This window comes from Magallana gigas, chromosome 5, assembly GCF_963853765.1.
Source record: "Magallana gigas chromosome 5, xbMagGiga1.1, whole genome shotgun sequence".
NCBI lineage: Eukaryota > Metazoa > Mollusca > Bivalvia > Ostreida > Ostreidae > Magallana > Magallana gigas.
In genome coordinates, this window is record NC_088857.1 from 26,940,240 (window position 1) to 26,964,213 (window position 23,974).

The window sequence follows — 23,974 nt, forward strand, 5'->3', positions numbered from 1 at the left end:
TGTGGATGAAAGTGCAAAAGTCATAATTAAGGCTCAGCAGGTTTCGAACTCACAACTCGTAGATTAATAGCAGACATTTTGCATTAAGTTATCAAATATCAAAAAAGAGACAGAAATTAATATAAAATTATAGTTAATTTAACTGTTTGTTTTTTGTTTTGTTTTTTAAAGTCACAATATGGAGTTGTCCAATAGCCCTTAAGGTCAGACGACACGTTCCTCGAGAATCTTTTTTTTGTATCTCCTCGTAATAAAGAGTTCCAATAAAAAATACTAATTTTATAATTACTTCAAAAATGATCAAAATTTACTTAGATGTGGTTATATGTCTAGATGGTTGAGTGGTTAGAACCATGGCCGCTTACTGTCAGAAGCGTTTAGGTTCTAGAGGTCGTGAGTTCAAAGCCCCGCTCCGGCGGAGATATAGTTCTTATATTGTGAATTTCGCTGTGGTATAGATGTATTTATTTTTATATCAGCAATTCAAGTGTATTTTCAAGAAGATTATATAGGAAATTGCATACTCTATTATTTTGCAGAAATGCCTGGTAAGGTACCCAAAATTTTTAGCTTGTCAAAGCAGTAGTAAACCATTAACAAATTCCTGGAAAAATTTATCTAAAATTGAGGAACGCGTCGTCTGACCTTAAGGTCAGACGACACGTTCCTCGAGAATCTTTTTTGTATCTCCTCTTCTTAAAGAATTCAAATAAAAAATATTAATTTTATAATTACTTTAAAAATGATCAAAATTTACTTGGACTTGGTATATGTTTAGATGGCCGAGTGGTTAGAATCGTGGCCGCTCACTGCCATAAGTGTATAGGTTCTAAAGGGCGTGAGTTCGAAGCCCCACTCCGGCGGCAATATAATATTGTGAGTTTCGCTGTGCTCTAGATGTATTTATTTTTATATCAGCAATTCAAGTGCATTTTCAAGAAGATTATATAGGAAATTGCATACTCTAGTATTTTGCAGAAATGCCTGGTAAGGTACCCTAATTTTTTGCAAGAAAGCTTGTCAAAGTAGTAGTAAACCATTAACAAATTCCTGGAAAAAGTTATCTAAAATTGAGGAACGTGTCGTCTGACTTTAAGTCTTCAAAATTTTTGTATGATTTTTTATTTTTACAACAGTTAACATTTTGTTGTCTGGAATGGGACATTATGTCAGGCGGTCTGCTTACTTTGAGAGTGTCTTGTAGGGACCCCAGGGGTAAAATCTCCTCCTCGTCCGACCCGGTCACTCCCTGGTGCATGTAGTGTGTGCTGTATGTGATGTGGTCTTTCAAAGCATTCAACCATTTCTGTAGGAAAAATTGTTAACAAAATATTTTTCTCATTCCTCTTTTAAATACATGTGTTTCCTTAATCAAAAAATGCTTTCTTTTGTGGTTCATATGGATATTGAAGGTAGCAGGCATTGCAAACTAAATTCAAATTGAGATGGGTAAAAAAAATATTAAGGTGCTACCTCCTTTTTCACACTCATCTTAAATCTGACTTTGAAGGTAATCATTTTAAAAAAGAATTATTTATAAAAAATAAATCTAAAACACATCTATTCTGTACATCAAATGGTAAAAACTGAAAGAATTAAATCACCAATTTTGGAAAGCATTCATTAATACCAACCATATTAAACATATAATAAATGTATAATAACGTACCGCTTCGCCTACGTTAGCTTATTAACAGTGGAATGTTTATCCCAGGCAAGACCATATTTTTTGTCAGAAAATTTTTTTCACTTAATTGTCTAACCTGTCGTTCAATTTCTTGTTCTCCCTCCCCTGTACTGAAAGTGTGCTGTATATCATCTGAATACTTCAACACGAACTCTGCACTGTTGTTTTCTGACTTCTTTGGTAACTACGCAACATGAAAAGAAAGAGCGTGCTGTCACCACTCAGAAATCAAGTGCCATATTCAACTTGTCAATGATCATGTTTCAGTTATAGCTTGTATCAGGTAATTTTGGAGCACAAAAATTGCATGATTCGTTGCTGAATGATATCATTTTTCACCTTAAAAAATTTAAAACATCAAAATTTCCATGAGCCAAAGAAGTTTTATTGCTTGTATGTATATGTTTTTAAAGAGTATTATTTTAACACAGGTTTGCCAAAATATGTGCAATACCAAAATGACCAAGCATAATATGGTATGGAGTACTGTATGTTTGTTTTAAGCCTGTGTAGATGTTTATAACTTTCCTACCATTATGATGGTCCCATCCAGGTACCTCATTCCTTTCCTCCGGGTACCTGTGCTTGCATCCCCTCTGAAACAATACATATTAATTGAATATTGGTTTAATTAAAAAAAAAGTCTTGAGCTGAACTCCTCCAACAAATATATATGGTATTCCTTTGTCTGAAAACTTAAGATATTGATTTAAGGGTATCCCATATCCCAATGCTCTGCAGAACAGTTTTTGTATGGTCTATATGACTGATTTTTTTTTATCTAGTCCAAATAAGAACTTGCAATCCAAAGCTACTGTAAACGCAGTATATTAAGTGCAAACAATATTTTGCGGAAAATGATTTTGCAAAAGGTTAGGCCAAAATAAAATCAATGTTTGTTTAGAATTGCCTCCTGCCTCATTGAAATATCCCCCGCTGATAAAATTTTATTAGCAAAAAATAAAGAAATTTTTTTTTACATGGAGATTTTTATTTTCTACAAATTTTTAAAAGTCGGAAAAATAAAATTCCCCCCTACCTCCTGGGTCAAGAAACTTCCAGGTGGCAATTCCAAATTAACATTTTATAGAGGACTGCCTTAGCATGGGTTTCAATTACCCCATTTCTTAAAGTACCAATAACTATTCATCTGTATATATGTCTGATATTTGCCAATGTACTTGATTTGGCAGAAGCCGCATTATATAAAAAACATAGGTAATCACAGATTACAAAGCTCACCGAGACGAGACATCACCCTTATGAGACTTTACCTTTATGAGACCACCTTTATCATATTAAATGAAAATCATACTTTATGATCTTGGATATTCATAGATTCTGTTTTGACACAATATCGTATATCATCTGTTAAAAAATTGTATGATAATCGTATGTTCATATGTTAATCAAAACAATAATATAAAATTAAATATTGCATCCTATCATATTTACACATATATCATATAATACAATAAAATACCATAATAAACAATGATGAGATATGATATTGTAACGTATGATAGGACATTGTATTGTGTTATACGTAATTGTATTTGATCACATAATATAATATCATAATATATAAAACAATATTATATAGTATTATATTAAAATATCATATTAGATAAAACATCATAACATTAAAACAAATGATATTATATTGTATAATATAGTATGATATTGTATGATACTGTATCATTTTTGATACATAATATGATATTGTATCATATGATACAATATTATGTGATATAGTAAAATATCATATAATACAATATCATATTATACATATTGTATCATATGATACAATAATATATTTTACAATATCATACAAAACAATTTCATGTGATGTGAAAATATATCATATTATAAACCAATATCATATTATACTATATTGTATGATATGATATCATAAAATATTAAAGTATTATATTTTACAATTTCATGTGATATAATTCTATATTACAGAAACTAATATCATATACAATATTGTATGATACAATATTATAGAATATACAATATTGTATCATAGGATACAATATTATATTTTGCAATATCTTATGTAATAGTATCATGTGATAAAATAATAAATTAATAATACAATATAATATTATACAATATTGTATCATAATATACAATACTATACATGACGATATCACGATACATTATCATAACATAAAATATCAAAAAAATTGATATAATATCATATCGTATCATAGAACTTTTTTTAATATTACATATTATGATATTATATTGTATCATATTAAACAATATTGTTTCATACTATACAATACTATATCATAGGAATCATGTTATATCATTTATCAACAAACACATCTATCTATCGAGCAGGTTTGAGTGAGGTAGGAGATTTCTTTAGCATCCTTGATAATGGAGATCAGGCTCTGCATCTGAAGCAACCTCTGCGTTTCATTTAAAATATAGTCAAATCAACTATGCAAGCTATAAAACATGTGACCTGTTAAAAAAAAACTAAACATTATCCAGCATCCGAAACCTATGGCTCAGATTCAGCATTCAAGCCTGTCAGGTGCATCAGTATACATAAGACGCATTTCCATGCAAGTTTGGTGAAGTTCAGACCAGTAATAACTAAGATATCATCATCAGAGGGCACTAGCAATTTAAACCTTAACCTGCTCCATCATTCGCTCCATCATCAGATTCAACATCCATGCCTGTCAGGTGCATCTGTATCATAAGACACACCATCCATTCAAGTTTGGTGAAGTTAGGACCTGTAATAACTAAGATATATTTTTTAGCATCCTTGATAATGGAGATCAAGCTCTGCAACTGAAGCTTCCTCTGTGATTCATTCATATTACAGTTTAATCAACTATGCGAGTTTGAAATAGTACTATTATCTATTAAACATGTGACCTGTTCCAAAAAACTTAACCATATCCAGCATCTGAAACCTATGGCTCAGACTCAGCATTCAAGCCTGTCAGGTGCATCAGTATCATAAGACTGGAAGTCTGGTGAAGTTAGGACAAATAATAACTAAGATATAATCATCAGAGGGCACCTGTTTCAAAAACTTTTACCAGCTCCAAAAACCTTAACCTCCTCCAGCATCCGAAACCTATGGCTCAGATTCAGCATTCAAGCCTGTCTGGTGCATTAGTATCATAAGATGCACCATCCATGGAAGTCTGGTGAAGTTAGGACAAGTAGTAACTAAGATATAATCATCAGAGGGCACCTGCAACAAAAACTTTAACCAGCTCTAAAAACCTTAACCTCCTTCAGCATCTGTAACCTATGGCTCAGATTCAGCACCCAAGCCTGCCTGGTACATCAGTATTATAAGACACACCATCCATGCAAGTTTGGTGAAGTACGGACCAGCAGTAACTTAGATATTGCTATCAAAGGGCACCTGCAACAAAAACTTTAACCTGCTCCAAAAACCTTAACCTCCTCCAGCATCCGAAACCTTTAGCTCAGATTCAGCACTCAAGCCTATCGGGTGCATCAGTATCATAAGACACACCATTCATGCAAGTTTGGTGAAGAACGGACCTGCAGTAACTTAGATATTGCTATCAAAGGGCACCTACAACAAAAACTTTAACCTGGTCCAACAACCTTAACCTCCTCCAGCATCTGAAATTTAGGACTCAGATTCAGCATCCAAGTCTTTCAAGTCCATAAGTAGGTCCAGATGCATCATCCATGCAAGTTTGGTGAAGATAGGACAAGTAATAGCTTAGATACAGGACCTGCAACAAAAACTTTAACCAGGTCCGGACGCCGACGCCGACGCCGACGCCGAGGGTATAGCATAAGCTCCCCCTGACTTCGTCTCGGTGAGCTAAAAAGCTAAATAGAGTACACAGCCGAGTGAAATACATTTACGGTAAATATACAAGGACAATGAGAATACTGTATATAGGGTTATTTTCGCCCTTCAACACTTGCAATTGGTTTCACCCCGTCATAAATTCGCCCAGACACGCTTGTGTATTAAAGGCATAACTGGGAACATTGAAATTAGCCCAGTTTTAAATTTGCCAGCTGAAAACGAGGGCGATAGGAGCGAAAATAAAACTGGGGCAATATTTCCCTGTATACAGTAAATGAAGCCCAAACCGTACCTGTTTCTGAAGTATGAAAGCACCCCTCTCTCTAGCACCACAAAGACTGGTTTAAAGCCAAGGAATCGGGACTTCTGAAAGTAACAGGTTACAGAATGGGTGTCAAGACGCCTTACCAACACAAATCATGATCCAGTAGACATGTTTTTATTCCAGTGTGGGAAACGTTTGTGGTGTTTGCTAGTACACTAGTGTATCTTATGGTAAGATATATATAAATATTTTGCCAAAAACCACTTTATGTTCATATCTAAATAAATAGGCCATGTTCGTCATTAATGAAGCCTTTAAATTTATTGCTAGAATATTTTCTGTCTGTAGTTTAAGTTGGTTTACTGCATACACAAGCAATATATCATACAACAGCATATTATTAAGTCAAGACCAAAATATGTTGAATTTAAGTTTACAGAGAGTGTTGAAACCAAATGTGTGTTGTAGAAATGATATCAGATTGTGGACTTTCAATGTGTACCAGAAATAGAATCAGTTAGTGGAAATTAAAAGTGTACTTAGAAATGAAATCAGTTGGTGGAATCTCAATGTGTACTAGAGAAATGATATCAGTTGGTGGAAATTTAATCTATACTAGAAATGGTATCAGTTAGTGGAATATCAATGTACACTAGAAATGATATCAGTTATTGGAATTTTAAAGTGTACTACAGAAATGAAGTCAGATCGACTCTCTAGACCTTCAAAAGGGTTCCTTCACAGCGGTGGGGGTGGAGGGTAAACTCTTTTACTGGCCTGACTCCCAAAATTTGTTTCATTTCGTTGTTTCTGGCAAAGTCAATTGGTGTTTGGTCTGAAATTCAAAAACATAACAACATTGTACTCAATATATTTTACAGGATATAGCCAAATCTATATATAATTGAATGTGGAAACAATTAAACAAAATTCAACATCTTTTTGTAATGCACAATTTTGATTGGCTAAGAACACTTCATCACATATAATTATGCATACGCCTTTTGCCTATGTTACAATCGTTAAATCAATATCACAGCATTCAAATCATTCCTGAATCTTATCACAAAAGTTATTATCATAAGTCATATTTTTTTCACCATAGGAGGGGAGATTGGATTATAATAATCTAATTCCAAAATGAAATAAATCGCGAAGTGTATTTCTCCTGCATTTGAAATATTAAAGGGTTCTGTTTTTCAGACCTTTTTTGTTTTTGACATCTGGTGCTAAACCACTCTGAATTAAGAAAACAGCTATTTCCTTTTGATTGGCCTGGGCAGCAATATGGAGTGCAGAGTTACCAAAAGCATCCCGGCAGTTCAAATTTGGTCTCTTTGACTTCTTCTTTAACTAAAGTAAAAAACAAAGTAAATTTTTATAGTGCTGATCCACTTAATTTTAAATGGAAATATCCCATAAAATTAAGAATAGAAATTATTCCACACCTGTCTTCCAATAATTCATTGAGAAAAAATAAACTCCAAATAAAAACAAATAATGTTAATGAAAGTCATTATTTCTTTATTATAAAACAGTTGTTTATTTAAGGAATAAGGAATCATTCTTTAAGTATTTTGAGGTGATAATTTTTGTTGGAGTGTGATCAAATCTGATAAAGCCGCAGAGCTTTATGATAGATTCGATCATGCCCCAAACAAAAGTATCACCTCATAATATTCAGAGAATGATACCTTATTTCTTATATTTATACAATTTTATTGTACTATCAAATATTTGAATATATATAAGCAAACACTGCTTGCACCCCAATTATACATCATTTGAATTTATTGAACTGTATAGAACAAAATCAATACACATAGTGTTATCACAGGCAAAGGCACTGAAATATGTAAATATTTAAAAAAACAAGTAACTTGAACACGTAATAAATTATAAATGTCTGGTATTGTACTAACCAGTTCCTGGACATCCTCTAACTGTCCGTCTCGCACGGATGACAGGAATTGCTCCTCTCTCTCTTTGTTGTCATGAGCTTCTGCAGCTAAAAGTTGTGATAAAAATAAAACTTCCATTCTTAAAAATTGATTTTCTAATAATATAAATGATTTAAAATTCATGTATTTTCTATTGCTGTTTCTGTTACAAGATTTATACACTGAAAAGCAGATATGATAATAATATGGCAGAGGGTTGTTGATTTCTTGAATTTTATATCAAAAATTTAGCATCATACACTTGATTAGTAGTTTGTGATGTAAGAAGTTTTAAAATTTATCTTCAACAGTACAGTGTGAGCAAAATCTTAGTGAGACAATTTGCAGACTACCAAAAGACTAGTAACGGTGAACCCATCAGCCAAACAAAACCCCTGAGGTACCATACCAAGAATCAGGTCACTGATTTCCCTCGTTTTGGCACAAAGTCTTGGAGTCTGTCCCTCTGAGTTTATCATCGTGACATCAGCACCAGCATCCAACAGAACTCGTACAACTTCCTAAAAAAGTCAAAATATGTCAACCATCTGTAATTCTAGACACCTCTATTCATCATTGTGAAGTAAGACCAGCATCCAGCTAAACATATACAGCTTCTTAAAACAGATAAAATCTGAAACAAATTTATTTAAATATACTAGACTATTTCTGGTCAAGAAATATTTTTGACTACAAATTATACGACAGAAAGGTAAAATTTGGTTTAAAGTAGATAATAAATAGTTGTTTATAAAATGATCTTTAATGATAAAATTGCCAGAGATCTGCTTTTAAATTAATATCCTGTAGATAAGAGTTGTGCAGGTTGTATGTGTATATATATACCAATCTGCCTGTGTAAGCAGCCTTGTGAAGGGCCGTATCTCCATTAGGGTTTGTAACATCTATTCCAGCACCATTCTAAAACAACATAAAACAGATACAAGTACTTGTCCTGAAGTTAGAATTTAAATTATATTTTTTAAGTAGAAGACTGAAGAAAACTGTCTGTCAAATCACATGGTTTTTTAATAAAAATTATAAATATTAAAAAAATGGACAAATACCTGTAATAAAATCTTCACCACATCTTTGTGTCCAAAGTATGCAGCCAGATGAAGTGAAGTCCATCCTCTGTTAAATTTCTGATCTCCTGATTAAAACATCAAAGAAACTTGTTAAACATTCCAGATCTCACTTAAATAGCATTAAATTTCTGCACAGCATGTTGAATGATAAATGGTAAGTTTCCTATGTCAATAAAATTTTTTTTCACCCAAATTCAATTCAAATCATATACTCTTTTTCTAAAGGGAAGAGGGGGATTACAGTCTTCAACAAATCTCGAGAGTCCGATGTGGAAGTGGGCATGTGAAACTTATACACTTGCCTGCACGAGGGGCATGTACAATTTCAAGCTCTTATACCATAAATTTTATTTACTTCTGTCCCCATTTATTTTCTTTTTTTAACATCTATTAATTTGTTCGAGTAATTAACAAACATGAAAAAAACTTTCGTAAAACTTAACTCATTTAATTCTCTGAATCATACAAACATTTGCAATATACAATAGGAAAGCGCCTTTCTTAAGTTGATGGTAAAAGTTTTGACCACTGGGATAATGATTTTCATTAAAGGGAAAATTGAACCCATGTTGATTTATTTCTAGGAGGAATTAAAAGTCTGAAGGGAAATTCTAACCTACCAGGTAATCTCGATGAGATTCATAGTGACTGAAAATTTTTTGAGAGATATTGGTCAAAATTTATCAGTTTTAATGAATCTCACTGAGATTACCTTGACCTTGAGATTTATATAATTTATATAAAAAATTTCAAAATCAAAAAATTGTCTTTTTGCACTTTAAATTTATATCCCATTTGGGCTATTATATCCCAAATGCGCTATTATATCCAATTTGGGCAATTGGTCCCAACCTGTTCACAAACCTTTGCAGTTCACGTCTAGATTGATCTCCCCTCGTTTGAGTAGTGTGGTAAGATCTCTAATAACATCGAATTCACCGTTTCTGGCTGCGGTCAGAAGTCGTTCACAATCACTTATTTTCATCTCCTCCTCTTCGCTACTCTCCGAGGCACTTTTAAATATGTCATGATCTGACATTTTGGGCTCACCCAGCACCAGATCACAACAATCTCACTTTCACTTTTTACGATACACCGGTCTTTTGTTTACCACCATGTACTGAACGTCATGTGACCAAATGAGTTATCTGCAGTTTTAACGACAAAACATGCACATCATTGCAAGAGAGAAAAAATAAACCTCTTAAAAAACCCACAAGAGACTGAAAAGAGGATACAGGATAGATAAGGGGCAAACCGAAAGGGGTGTAACTCGGATCGAACTGTTTTTCACTTTTAAAAATAGTCATTAACTCGTACTGGTAAATGTCGAATTTGAAAAATGGTATTAAATTTACACAAAGGATTACTGATTGAATATGATAGTATAATTAGTTTACACAATTTAATGTTGTGAAATAAATACTATCAAGTGAATGTTTATGAAATGTGGTAAAAATTGTCGAATTTGGATCAACTTGTATAACAAGAGGCTCAGGGACCACATCGCTCACCTGAGCAACGATACTATAGTCTGTCCCAAGTTATTGCTTCCATCGCTTTTTGATGATTTTTAATAAAATTACATATACCTGTGAAAGAAATACAGTTGATATCATTAAAAGGGAATATATCCAACATATCTTCATTGAACAATTATCCCTTTCCACTCAGAAAAATTCACAGGAACGAAAACAGATTCCTTACGGAGATTTATAATGGGGAATGTTTACATATTTTCTCCATTCGGAATACACTCGGAATACATCGCGCAATTTTTTAACATTATCATCCGGGCTTATTAATGGCTGTTGCAATGCAAAATCTCAGTAGACTTTCAATTTCGGGATGTGTATTGAAACCTGAAGCGGTAGAGGGGGCGTTTCAAAACAGATAATCTGGACATTTTTTATATTAGTGGATGAACGTAGTTTGAGCACAAAGGTATATACTATTATTGAAATATCAAGCAAAAAGTGGTGGAAGCAAAAACTCGGGACAGAGTATAAACAGACATTACTGATCCAAAGCTTTCTTATATAAAAAATAAAACTATAGCTGTAAAACTTAGCAGATATTTATGTTTGTTTGTTTGTTTGTTTTTTAATGGGGGGGGGGGCACATTATTTAAAAATTGAGCCCCTGATAAAGAACGAAGATTTTAAATAATTTTCCTTAATATATTCCTATGTAAAAATTGGTGGCCCTACTTTACATCTAGGGATAATTGTTTGAACAAGCTTGATTCTTAAAAACCTAAAAATTTAAAACTTTTTTTCCATTGAAAGACAGCTTAGCCCTTTATTATTTACAGCTTGAATCATTGCCAATCAAAAGATCCTTTGAGCCAAAAGAAGTTGAAATCAAACCAGTGGTTCTGGAGAAAGAGTAAAAAATGTAAAAAAAAAAAAAAACAAAAAAAAAACCTTTACTGAAGTGTTTTTAGTTTGACCTCACATTGTGGCAAGTCAAGGATTACATTTTAAATCAATAACTCCCTACTTTCTTGCTCTCCTTCACCCTCTATCCCTCCCCTTATCTTCTCCCAACTTCTTTCCTCTGCCTTCCCAACTCTGTCTTGACTTTCTCCCTCCACAATCTCTTCCTTCTCTCTACTTACTTTTCTCTAACTCCTATCTCCTCTCTCCCAACTTTCTCCCTTCTCACTCCTTCCTTCCTCCCAACATTCTCCCTCCTCCCTCCCCACATTCTCTCCACTTATTCTTTTTTGTTCCTCCCATTTTTGCCCTCCTCTGAACTTTGTTACTCCTCCCTCCTCTGACTTTCCCCACTCAATCCCCTCTCTGCCAACTTACTCTTCCATCCTCCCCTTTCCATCCAAACTCTCTCCCTCCTTCTTTCTTACTCTCTCCCTTTCTCTCTCCCTCCTTCCTCCAAACTCTCTCTCTCTCTCTCTCTCTCTCTCTCTCTCTCTCTCTCTCTCTTGCTCTCCAAACTTACTTCATACTCTCTACATCCCCACTCTCTGTCTCTCTCGTACTACTCCATCCCATCTCTTTCTCCCTTCCTTTTCACTTTCTCAACTTTTCTTCCCACTTCCTTTCCACTGTTTCCCTCCCAACTCTCTTCTTTCCCATTTCTTCCTCCCCATCTATTCCATACTCTATCCCTTTCCCCTTTCTTCCTCCCCACTCATTCTAAACTTCTCCCTTTCCCCTTTTTTCCTCCGCACCTATTCTAAACCTTCTCTCTTTCCATTCTCTCCACCCCCTCATTCCAAACTCACATCCCCTCCTCTTCCCTCCCCATTCTTTCCTTCCTCTCTCCAACTCCTCCCTCCCATCTCTCTCTCCCTTCTTCCTCATTTTCTCAACTTTTCTTCCTACTTCCTTTCCACTCTTCCTCCCCCTTTTCCTTTTCTTCCTCCCCACCAATTCAAAATTCTTTCCTTTTCCACTTTCTTTTCCCCACCCCTTTCAAACTCTCTCCTTTTCCTCTTTCTCTCTCCCACCTATTCTAAACTCTCCCCTTTTTTCCTCTCCACCTATTCTAAAATCTCTCTTTTTACTTTCTTCCTTTCCTGTCAGATTCAATTCATTAAAATCCTGGTGATGATATACAGGCCTACTGTTGGCACATTGTTCGAGTACGTTCATAAGCATTACTTTAACCACTTAATAGTAAATTATAAACACTTTTCATTTTATCGCAATGCAATACATTACTTTAATTGCTATTGGTAGGCAGTTCTCATTCAATCCTTATCTTTGTTTCATTAAAAGATAAGACTCAGATGAGCTGTTTCTATTTAGCATTTTTTTTTTTATTTACATCTACCAATCACCAAAGAAAGCAATTTATTGTTAAATTAGCTACAGCTGATTTCATACTGTGAACACCGAATGGTAAGCAAATTACCGATCAAGTTTACTTTGAAATTTAAAATACAATTTCCCTAGCCATACATTTTTATTTATTATATAAAATACTCAATTGTTTTAGATTCAGAATGTTAACATTTCCCTATATCTTTAAACAGAGTTCTCCTTTTAAAGAAGATAAGTATTCTCTAATAATGGTCATGACCATTCAGCCCTCTTAAGGTCAGACGACGCGTTCCTTGAGCATCTTTTTTGTATGTACCGGTACTCGTAATAAAAAGTTCCGATGAAAAATTTTATTTATTATAATTTTTAAAATGATTAGAATTTTTTTTTTGCATTTAAGGGCCTAGATGGCCTAGAAGTTAGAGCGGTGGCCGCTCACTGCTAGGAATGTTGGTTCCATAAGTCTTGAGTTCAAACCCCAACTCCAGCCGAGGTGGAGCTCCAATATAGTGAATTTCCTTGTGCTACATGTATAAGTATATAAATTTTTATATCAGCAATTCAAGTGTAGTTTCAAGAAGATTATATAGGAAATTGCATATCCTAGTATTTTGCAGAAATGCCTGGTAAGGTATCCTGATTTTGTGCAAGAAAGCTGGTAAAGGTACATGTAGTAGTAAATCAATAACAAATTTCTAGAAAAAGTTATAAAATTCAGGAACGAGTTGTCTGACCTTGAAGTGAAATGAGCAAAAGACGTGGAGCCTAATAACTTTGATATTTCAATTAAACCGGATTTACCATAGTTAATTCAAGTTTATATAATACAAAAATAAGCAACACGTTATGGTATTTAATATTTTTTTCAATCATTTATTAAATGATATTTATAAACAAAATCAGCTCATGATAACATCACAAAATTAATGACCAGCACATATAAGTTTTGCAATACATGTACATGTATCACCATTAGTTGTTTCCCCTTTTAAAATCAAAAATTTCCAAAAAAGATTCTTTGAATATTATACATGTATATGATAATTAGGACAAAATACTATAGAATATTTTGATGAGGAAGGAGGTTCCTATTTTTCCTTTCAAATATCTGTTGCAAAAATGTCAGCTCTAAACCTATTGCAGGCACATGCATAAACAGTATACATGTATATATAACATAAATAATGGAATGTCATTCTCGCCATCGCCTGAGTACATCACAACATAGACACAAAAACTATAATAACAAAGTAAACTATCACAAAGCTTTGTAACAACTTTTGGGCAGCACTTTACATTCAAGAAAAAATTATTCATATGCACAATGAAGGAAGGATAAATATACAATATCATTATTAAAAAAAAAATTGTTTAGAATTGCAAGTTTAATGTGGCTTAAACAAATCACAAACAATTTAAATTTACATTCCATGCAATATCTCCATTTTAATTTGTAAAATGATTTTAAGGTTCTACAAACAGGTGAAAGAGCCAGCTATAGTACATGTACAATTATGCTTATAGTTATGAAACTGATGGAGTATTTTCATGCATGAATGAATCTTCTATTAGATTAATAACATACAAATGTAAATATATATGTATTGTAAACATTTTAAACCACTATCTCATGTGTCTTGATTTCTAACCTGTGGAAATACAATTTTAATTCAACAATAAAAATATACCACCTCCCACTTTCTGAGCAAGACAGAACCGATACTCAAATGTTGTGTTAATTCTAAATACCAACATAAAATCAGGCTTTAGCTATATAAGGACAAAAAATATAACCTATCCGGCACAAAATTGAATCCCAATTCTTCATACCTGCATATCTTAAAATCAAAATGACAATTCTTCTTCTATGTGAATTAAAGTAGCCTTCAAAAATTTGAAAAAAGAGCAGGGATAAAAATTTTTGCTGGAAAAAGTAAGAAAAAAAATGAAAAAATTGCGATTGTTTTTATAGATTTGAATGTTGAACACAACATCACATAATCATGAGATCCTGATGTTCCTTCTATCAACTCTACGATCTTTGATGAGTGACACTGACCAATAATTGACCAACAAGATTATGATCAACTTAATGTCACCTACAACTTATGATCTCTACATGCATGTCAGTGTCGAACAAAATTTCTTGACAACATTCATGTTCAAAAGGACCGAAACACAAAGCGACCTTAAGTTCACTTGAGTAATAGACATTTGGATTGGATTTCAGTGGTTTCCGGATGATAATAGAACAATATGATATGTTTTTCGTCACAACAAAAATCCAGAATTTGGAAGCTTTAACAGCAATGTCTTTATACAGCTAGTGTTCTTTACATGATCACAATACATTCTATTAATATATATATGATACATAAATACCGTAAATTTCATTAGCAAATGACAGCTTTCTGAACGTTTCACATGTAATTAAACGGCTTAAAGAAAACATTTTCACATTGCAACTGTTATGATAGGACTTGGCTTACAATCATGCAGTTACTGTGGAATCATTTAAATTCGTGGGGGCCAATTTTCGTGGATTATGACTTTTTTGCTCATTCGTGGGGATGTAATTTCGTGGATGCGTTGCCTACTGTTTCAGTAACAAAGATAACTCTTTCTAAAACTTTTTTCGATGAGGATTTAAATTCGTGGGACAGGGTTACCCACGAATTCCACGAAAATTGGGCCACCACGAATTTTAATGATTCCACAGTATAAGCTTGCAGGCACCTCATGTTCAAATTCATCATCTTACAACACACTTTTAAAGAAATCAAGATCCTATCACATCTAGTTGTTGTTATATTGATATGAAATACCAAAAAATTCCAAAGTCAGCACTTTTATAACCTAACCTAGCTAGTTGTCAAGTCACTTTCATGAAAATTATTTTAATCATCGGTACTGTAGATTCCTTATAAAACAAGAGGAATTAATATCCACGTAAAACCGTGAGCAACCCTTGCGGAATTTATTTGCTTTTATTTTTCAATCAGTTTTGAACTTTAAGAAATTATAACAAAAAATTGGTGCTCGTGATTTTTTATTCTCACGGTTTGATACAAAACAGTGAAATCGCCGAATCAGACCCGCATAAAATAAGGAATTTATAGAATGCTACGACCAGTGCAAAAATTGATACTGATTAAGTTTAGTTATCGGTTGTATGGTCCATGTTTAAAAAATGGGTGAACGTTATAACAAACCAGAAATAAAGCATTTGATACTGTCCCCAGTTCTTGGCTTTAAACTTGTTGGACAGTGTAGAGAGAGTAGTCACTCACCCCCAATACACTATTTAATGTGTTGTTCACTTCTCCAGTCCTCATCAAACTCACTGAAGTTGCACATTTTAAAACTAAATCCTGGCCATGATGAACACACCCCAAAAATATTATGTCTCTGCTGGCATTTTTTTGCTGGTCAATATTTGAAAAAAACCCAAGAAACTGGAAACCATCAAGTGCTAGGAAACCAAAAACTGTTAAATTTAATATTTTCTGTCAAAAACTGATAAAAGTACTGCAATAATTGATCATGCAGTGAAAATATAAAGGGTACAAACCTGGTACGTCTCCAAACACTGATATTTCATACAAAAGTTCTTGTACAATCTGAATCAGACCTTTCCCTCTTCCAAACAAGGTGTAACTGTCCATGTGTACGTCTTTGACACATTCAGAAACTTATCAGTACATATCATACTTTTATCTTCATCACACACTATCACTCATTCTAGCTCTCTTGTGCATTATATTATCATTTACCAGGTGGAAGACCTATCTTAAAATTGAGATCCAAGATCCACATCCATGGAATTCTCTTCATGAACTTGAAAGCCTTTTCTTAAAAATGGAAGTACTCAATGTATATTCCGTGTCTTACACAAAAACCTCGCCTCGTCCACATAAAAACATTAATAAAATATCGCTCAAACTTTGTGGAAATATCACCCGAAAAATTGATGAAAAAAAATTCTAAAATGTATAATACTGAAAGCTGGTAAATGTAACATGGCTTACTAAGCTTAATAATCATGGTAACAGTTAGCAATTAATAAATAGTCTTAATATCGGTAAAACAGCAATGGGGAGAAAAATGCCCTTCATTAGAAGCATACATATACATGAACTATTAATGAACTTTGTACCATCATTTCATGAGGTGGTTACATTAAGGTCAATTAAGTGATCCGAATTTTATATCATGCTTAACCAATATTAGCCACTGAACATACAGATGTACAACATAAATGCTAATCGTCACATGCATTAATTAAGGATCTTAGCTAAGTACTTCTTTATTATAAATATGTTTTATCAAGAAAGAAAATGGATGGTATAGAACACAGGTTGTTAAAATTCAGTATGTGAAACTTGTAGTAAATGTGCGTAAGTATACACAACTGTAACTCTATCACATAATTGTACAACCTAGACTAGATCAGCGTCACGTTATGAGTAGAAGCTGATTTATTTTTTCTTCGCACTACTGGCTGCTGTGGCTTTCAGTACTGTATTGTTTGGACTAGATTGGTTCCCAGTTAACCTTGTATTTGGACTGGTCCCCAGATTACCCATGCTCCCCATGCTGTGTCGTTTGGCCAGATCTTTGGCTTTTTTCCGCGAACCTCTCCTCTTCTTGTCTAGGACCAGTTTATCGTGTCGCACAAAGATGCCATGTCGAGATCTGCACTTGAAATACCTGGTGCCATTGACCGATCCATCATTTTTACCTGGAATGGAGATTAAAAATAAAACTGCATTAGGTATTTAGGAAATTTATAAACACTACTCACAATCCATAACAGTTGAATTCACTAATACATCTTACAAAACCATTAGACATTCATTCCAATAGTCAAATTGAAGGTTAAGTGTTTGTACAATGCAACATGTAATACTAGTCTGCCAGTTGAAATAACCTTTTTTTCGACAAAAGTCAAATTATGTTTCAATAAATCAAATTATTTGTTCCAGAACTTTGGCTATAATTTAGCAAGCTACACTACACTTCTATCTAATTTTAGTGACCAGATCATGGTGCTAGTTTTTACCTTCAGGTAAGTCTAGCTCCACCCCCACCCAGGGTCCTGTGGCAAATTCCACGTTTCCCACAAACTTGACCACCCCCGTTTTGGGGGATCCCTTTGTTGGCTGAACGATGACGCTCTCATCAATTTGGACCCAGGAAGGAACCGGAACTTCCTGTAGCCTGTCCAGGTCTGCCCGGCTCCCGAATGAACACACACTCACAGAGTCATCATTACCTGGAACAGAAGAAAAATTGCTTGGTGTAAAATATGTGTTCAAAGTTGAAATTTTGACACGTTGCTGAAGATAGGAAACTCAACTACAGATTGTTTATTAAACAGTTAACCAATCTTATAGTGAAATGTTAGGGATATCCTTACAAACATACTTCATTACAACCAATTATTTCATATTACATGCAAAACTTTAAGTTGTAGTGAAGGAATTTAAATTGACTTTGCTGCAAGTGTGAATTCATTTTATCAAGCATGTTTAACTGTATGCATTTCAACAGTCATTAGGAAATCAAACTTGACTAATGAAACTGGTCTCCTTGGTGTAAGGAAAGCAAGATGTCCTTCATCTAGATGTTGACAGTACCTGACATTTCATCCTCTGACAGTTGTAGGGTCAGACTGTTCCTCTTCATGCTCTCCTCCACGATGGACATCATGTCAAGAGAGGGTGACAGGATGCAGGATCGGGGGCGGGGCTGACCCTGACCCTTCCTTCCCTGGCTCTTCGGGGTTTCCACTATCTGCAGTTCCTCGGTCCTAAGTGCAGGGGATTTCTCCGAGGATTCCTCTGAGGACTCATTGTCCTCCTCAAACCCCAGCCTCTCCAGCTCCTCCATGGCTGTTTCACTGTAGGGATCTACAAACTCGTTTATTGCACTGGGCCCCTGTGACTCACATGGTGGCTTGCCTGATTTGCCATTGTTCCTCTTGGTTTTGTTTGATCCAGTGTCTTTACTTATAGCACCAAGACTTTCCACAATCTTTTTTCTCTCCTCTTTTGAACGTTTTAATCTCTCTGACTGAGATATTCCAGGTGACTCGCAAGTGTTGTTAGAGTTTTCTACATCTTCACTAATTTCACTTAAAGATGTATCACAAATTGTAGAATGAATATTGCTATTATTGGGGTCTGGTTTTTCTGATAAGCTTCCATCTCTTGCTTCCACTGATGAACCTGATGTGTCTAATGAACAATTTGAATCCACATTTGACTTATTCAACTCTTCACTTTCAGGAGCCACTAAGTCTCCATCTGTCACTTGATCGCCATTATTAGAATTTAAAGACACAGCCTCTTTCTGAATTTGAACTTCCTCTAAATCACTTCCTGTGCTAAGTATATTTGAGCCCTCTTTGTTTTCTTCATTATCGGAGTCACTGCTTGTTTGTTCCATACTGCCTTTCTGATCTCCTCGGGAGTCTTTATTTGACTCTACATTGTCTTCAATGCTCTTGATACTGAGTGAATCTTCAGATGATAAAGTTAACATAGAGACTGCTTGAGATCCATATCCACTGGAAACCAGACTGGGAGTGAAGTTTTTACACTGTACATCAGTCAGGCTGTCATTAGTACCGGAACGGGCAATTCCATCTGAAAAAACAGAGAGACATAAAAATCAAATAATGAATTTTGAAAAATATCTCAAAAATTTTCCAGTGGAAGAAAACCTTTTGCCAGTGTTACATGAAACTTAATTTAATAAACAGAAGACAATTGTGTGCTATATGGTGTGGCAATATGGTGAAGCAATTGATATTATTTGACCCAAAGGTACCAGGTACCGGGGTATATATCAAAAAATTTATATATTTTATATTTATATATACTTGATAAGAAATTTTGTAGAGCAAATAAATGTTCAACAGTGAGGGAATGAACAATAATTATCGACACTACCTGATGTGACTGTTTTGTGACCCTCCTCATTTGGGTGGTAAGACTCGAATTCCTGAAAGTCGTCCGATTCCACCCTGTGAGGGTCTGCTTCAATTTTTGAGGACTGAGGCTTTCTCACTGAAGCCTCCTCAACATCCATGTCCTATAAACAAATATCAAGTTTTAAACATTCAAATACATACCTCAGGAAAGCCCTCCTAATGCTTTTAACAATTTTCATCTGATATAATTGCTATTTCTTTGACTTATCCTTGAATGACTTATCCTTAAATTTTTCGAATTTAATTTTGCATTTGTCAAGTTCTTGAGAAAATATTCTAAAATTTCCTCCTATACATTCCTCTATTGAAACTTTACATACTATTGCAGTTTGATTGAACCTGGTTCGGTTGTCATTTACAGCCTTCTTGATATTAAGTAAAAAATGTGAAAAGTTAAGAGACAGAGAGAATGACAGACAGAGGACAAATGGACATCAGGCAAAATTTGAAAGATCCTCAGTTGAGCCAACAAAAGACGACAGTGTAATCTGTAAGAGGACGGAGGGATTTAGAAAGCCAAGAAAATAGGACTGAGGAGACTGACCTCCTCTGTGTCTCTTCTGAGGAGGGGCTTCTTCTCCCGCCGGTCCTGTTCCTCCTGCAGTGTGTTCAGAAGTTTTACAGTCTTACCCCCATGAGGACTCAGTGCAGACTTGGCCAGTGCTGTATCAACAGAAACAGAATTGTTAACACATGTATATTTTTTAAAAATTTCTTTCAGCAGAGTTAAAAAAAAAAGGCACAAAACAATGGCATGATGTATTATAAGCAATGCAATTTAAAATACAGTAGCCAGGAGTCTTGAAACTGAAGAAAATATAACACATGCAATCATAAATAAAATGTTTGTGATAATTATACTAGTTCTCTTCAAATTAATTATTTGGCCCCTTTAAATTACCACTCCACCCCCCCCCCCCCCCCCAAAAAGCCCCTATTTTTAAAAGTAAGATGTAAGATAGCAAACAACGAATCAATCAATTAACACAGCGATTGATTGTTTGACTATAATGGACTACAGTGGAGCTCTGTACATCAGAATACAAAAAAGCTTACAAAGAATCATCAAGGAGTTCTAGATATTTCTGATAGCTAGCCTACCCTTAATATTTCATCGAGAAGTACCTATGTATCATTATATTACATCTCCAATTCAAATCTGATCATTAGGGTCATTGATCTTACAAAAATGTTTCGTATTTCAGACACTTACAGAAAATAAAAAATTAAAATTAATCGACAAATAATATAAAATACATAACATACAACAAGTACTCTATAAAAGCAAAAAAAAAAAACCAAAAGAAAAACTGAATATTAATTATAACAACATGTAGTAATCAATAAATTGACAAAGAATGTCTGCAAATTTCTAAAATCAGGAATGTTTTTTTGTCAAAATGTTTGTACCCGTACACTGCCTTTAAAATGCTCAAATAACTTATAACATTACATAGAATTTAAAATAAGGTAAGTTTTAATCAAATTCAATACATGTACTTCATGCATCTTGACAACAATATTGAACAACAATTTGAGCAATGGTCGACAACATCCATGCATACAGTGTGACTAAGGAGATGAATCAAACTGTTACTACCGTGGTAACACATCGAGAGAAGAGTAGTACACGTACGTGGAGAGATCGCGATCGATCTCAAGTTCAGAAAGCTGGGTCTCTCTGAAAAACAACGAAGCACCATCAAACCCTAGCGGCTGTAAACTTAATATATATTTCTGTAATCAAAAGAAAAAAATTTCCGAAAAATAATTTGCCCAGTTGTCAAAAAAGAGAAACAAAACTTGTAGCCAGACGCCTGTGTGAGATCACTGGAACACGAAAGCAAAGATGCATGGGATTGCAAATGTTAAGGTATAGTGTGATGCATCACTAAATCTCCACAAAAACAAAATCAGGGATTCTGATAGAAATAACAATGTATGAGGACATAAGCCATGATCAAATATACTCCACGCGAGACATACATACCAGTAAGAGGCTTTCTAATTATATATCAACCTTCCTGACAGTTTCACATAAAATTTTCTTTCATTTCCAAATTTTAACATAAATTCTACTGTATCGTTGTCAAAATAATTAAGTGCATTACCAGGCGATCCTAGACGACCGGGAGACATGGTCATGTCATGCGATAGGTCTTGGATACTGTCTGCTCGCAGATTTTGCTGTTAGGAAAAAATTGATGACAATTATCAAACATATCATTTTTAAACAATATTACATCTTCCCATCTTAAAAAGTTTTCGATTTTGTGTCCGTATAAAAGGTAAAAAATCAGTTCAATTAAAAAAAAAAGGAAAGTAAAATTAAAATATTTTTTCTTCATTTCAATTTCGACATTTTGAAAAATAAAGTGAAAATTATCTTACAAAGTTGATGTGACTTTGACCTTAAGAAGTTAAAGGTCAAAGGTCTCATTTGAATATGATCCAACATCTCAACAACACAGAGATATCAAAATATTCGTGCTTAAGGTGGAAGGCTACATCGTCACAACATGTCTGACTTCCGTTCGAAACGCCATTGTGTTCCGGATTGATACATTATGTCGTGGTACAAAATAGCTATACACCGATTAATTGAACTCTTCTAACTAAGGAGATGAGATAGGAATGAATCACCAAAACGCTTAGAAAATGTGTCAATTTTATTCTGTTTAAAGCTTTTAACTAACATTGATTATCAGCTGTTTTGTACGGAAAACGTGGAATCTAAATAATATACCGCTTCCCTGCTCTGCTGCTATTGGCAATACATTTTTGTCATGTCATCTGCAACAGACGATCATACATATGTGGCGGATTATCGATATAGGTAAGCAGATGTCAAATTTTCATTTAAACTTTATATGTATGATGAATATAAAACGAAAGTACCGTAGTACGATCTCTTGAATTGATCCTAATTAACTTCCCAAATTAAAAAAAAACATTTGCAGTAAAAGACTTTCACTGAAACTTTGACATTAAACTAATGTATTTTGATTAAAATAGATACAGCTAGGTAGCAATAGCAGTGGAAGCCCGCATTTGCAAGCCAAATGAGGGAAAGACAGAATTCTGAAAAGGAGCATGTTTTTCATTTCCACACATGCATGTGTATCACTATGGACATCTAATGTATGTATTAATATGCATATGGTTGTTGTTTATAATTGCTATTGTATATAAAAAAGTAAAAGGCAATTTATAATATAATTTTAAACTACTAATATTTTGTTCTGAAGAGTTAAATATATATAATGCATTCATCAATAATATAATTTTTCAGCTTCAAACATTATCATAAGCACTACTTATCTTATATCTACCTATTTAGCATATACTTGTTCCTTTTTTAATTTTTCTTCGAGATTTTTATTAATTAAAAAATTGATCCCAAGATATTTGAGACCATGTAAAATAAAGAAAGACAACTCTTAAACAGGATCTTTTATACCAAGATTTTTGCAATAATTAAGTATTTCCTTTACTTTTTCAATTTCATTCAATTTCTTTTCTTCATCCCATTCACCAACGAATATTGTTTATATTTTCAGGTTTTTGTGGGATTTTGTCCAGCAGTTTGCCTTAAAAGAATTTTTTTATATTTTAGTTTCAGATTTATGTGGATTCCAATAAAAATCATACAAACTTCATTCATGATTTTTTTGTTTTTCATTTCTAAACTTAATAACATTTCACTTTCATAAGAATTTTAAAACAGAAATGTTTAAAAATTTGATAAATAAGGGGTTATCTGGAACCAGACTGATATTTTAAAAATTCTCTAGAAAGTAGTGTATTGTATTTTGAGGTCTATTATTGTTGAATACTGTGCCTAGTATTGGTAACAAATGCATGCAACAAAAATCTCCTACACTTATTTGGTGTAGAGATCCACCTTAAACATAGTCTTAACAGGTGATGTTACAGGGGTATTTACAGAGGTTTTCCTGGCTTATTTTGGTTCCCTTTACCAAACTCATTCTTGTTAAAAAATCATATCGAATGAATTTTTTCCAAATTTAAATCCCCTTTTCCCAATCAAGTGTCCATAGCATTTTTTTTCTGTTAATTAGGATGCTACTGACCAGCTTCTTTTTCTTTAATTTTGTTTTGAACATGCCTAATGGACCAATTTGGGGGTGACTCGCTTTGTGAGTGGTAACTTCGCAAGAATTTCTTTGAAAGAGACATTAAAGTCACCTTGTATTCTGACTTAACAATAATTAAGTAAATCTTCAAATGTTGAAGTGTGTTTAAATTAATCTAATTTAAGTGTATCACTGTTAATGCACAGTCATCAAATAAATAGATTCTCCCAATTTTTTTAAACTTCCCACTATTTTCTGTTAGGAAGAAGTGAAAAAGTCC

The 23,974-nt window shown here is 33.8% G+C and overlaps 2 protein-coding genes and 1 long non-coding RNA gene across 3 annotated transcripts in view; 1 reads left to right on the forward strand and 2 right to left on the reverse strand.

Moving 5' to 3' along the window:
* Positions 1 to 10,095, reverse strand: part of LOC105327653 (oxysterol-binding protein-related protein 1) — a 38,856-nt gene extending 28,761 nt beyond the window's left edge. Inside the window, exons 1-11 of the mRNA XM_011428248.4 lie at positions 9,677 to 10,095; positions 8,792 to 8,877; positions 8,571 to 8,645; positions 8,134 to 8,245; positions 7,707 to 7,792; positions 6,990 to 7,137; positions 6,507 to 6,619; positions 5,812 to 5,885; positions 2,220 to 2,283; positions 1,764 to 1,871; positions 1,187 to 1,306 (exon numbers count right to left, since the gene is read on the reverse strand). Coding sequence (XP_011426550.3) covers positions 1,187 to 1,306; positions 1,764 to 1,871; positions 2,220 to 2,283; positions 5,812 to 5,885; positions 6,507 to 6,619; positions 6,990 to 7,137; positions 7,707 to 7,792; positions 8,134 to 8,245; positions 8,571 to 8,645; positions 8,792 to 8,877; positions 9,677 to 9,851 — 1,161 coding nt within the window. The 5' untranslated portion in view covers positions 9,852 to 10,095. The remainder of the gene's footprint in view (positions 1 to 1,186; positions 1,307 to 1,763; positions 1,872 to 2,219; positions 2,284 to 5,811; positions 5,886 to 6,506; positions 6,620 to 6,989; positions 7,138 to 7,706; positions 7,793 to 8,133; positions 8,246 to 8,570; positions 8,646 to 8,791; positions 8,878 to 9,676) is intronic.
* Positions 10,096 to 13,452: 3,357 nt separating this feature from the next.
* LOC105327719 (kinesin-like protein KIF13A) overlaps positions 13,453 to 23,974 on the reverse strand; it is an 89,287-nt gene continuing 78,765 nt past the window's right edge. The window contains exons 32-37 of the mRNA XM_034455056.2: positions 21,709 to 21,784; positions 20,142 to 20,260; positions 19,557 to 19,698; positions 18,240 to 19,250; positions 17,663 to 17,875; positions 13,453 to 17,341 (exon numbers count right to left, since the gene is read on the reverse strand). Of these exons, the coding sequence (XP_034310947.2) occupies positions 17,079 to 17,341; positions 17,663 to 17,875; positions 18,240 to 19,250; positions 19,557 to 19,698; positions 20,142 to 20,260; positions 21,709 to 21,784 (1,824 nt within the window). The 3' untranslated portion in view covers positions 13,453 to 17,078. The remainder of the gene's footprint in view (positions 17,342 to 17,662; positions 17,876 to 18,239; positions 19,251 to 19,556; positions 19,699 to 20,141; positions 20,261 to 21,708; positions 21,785 to 23,974) is intronic.
* LOC136275263 (uncharacterized) lies at positions 22,274 to 23,256 on the forward strand. The gene is made up of 3 exons (XR_010713806.1): positions 22,274 to 22,433; positions 22,613 to 22,738; positions 23,158 to 23,256. It is a non-coding gene; the product is annotated as an uncharacterized lncRNA (long non-coding RNA).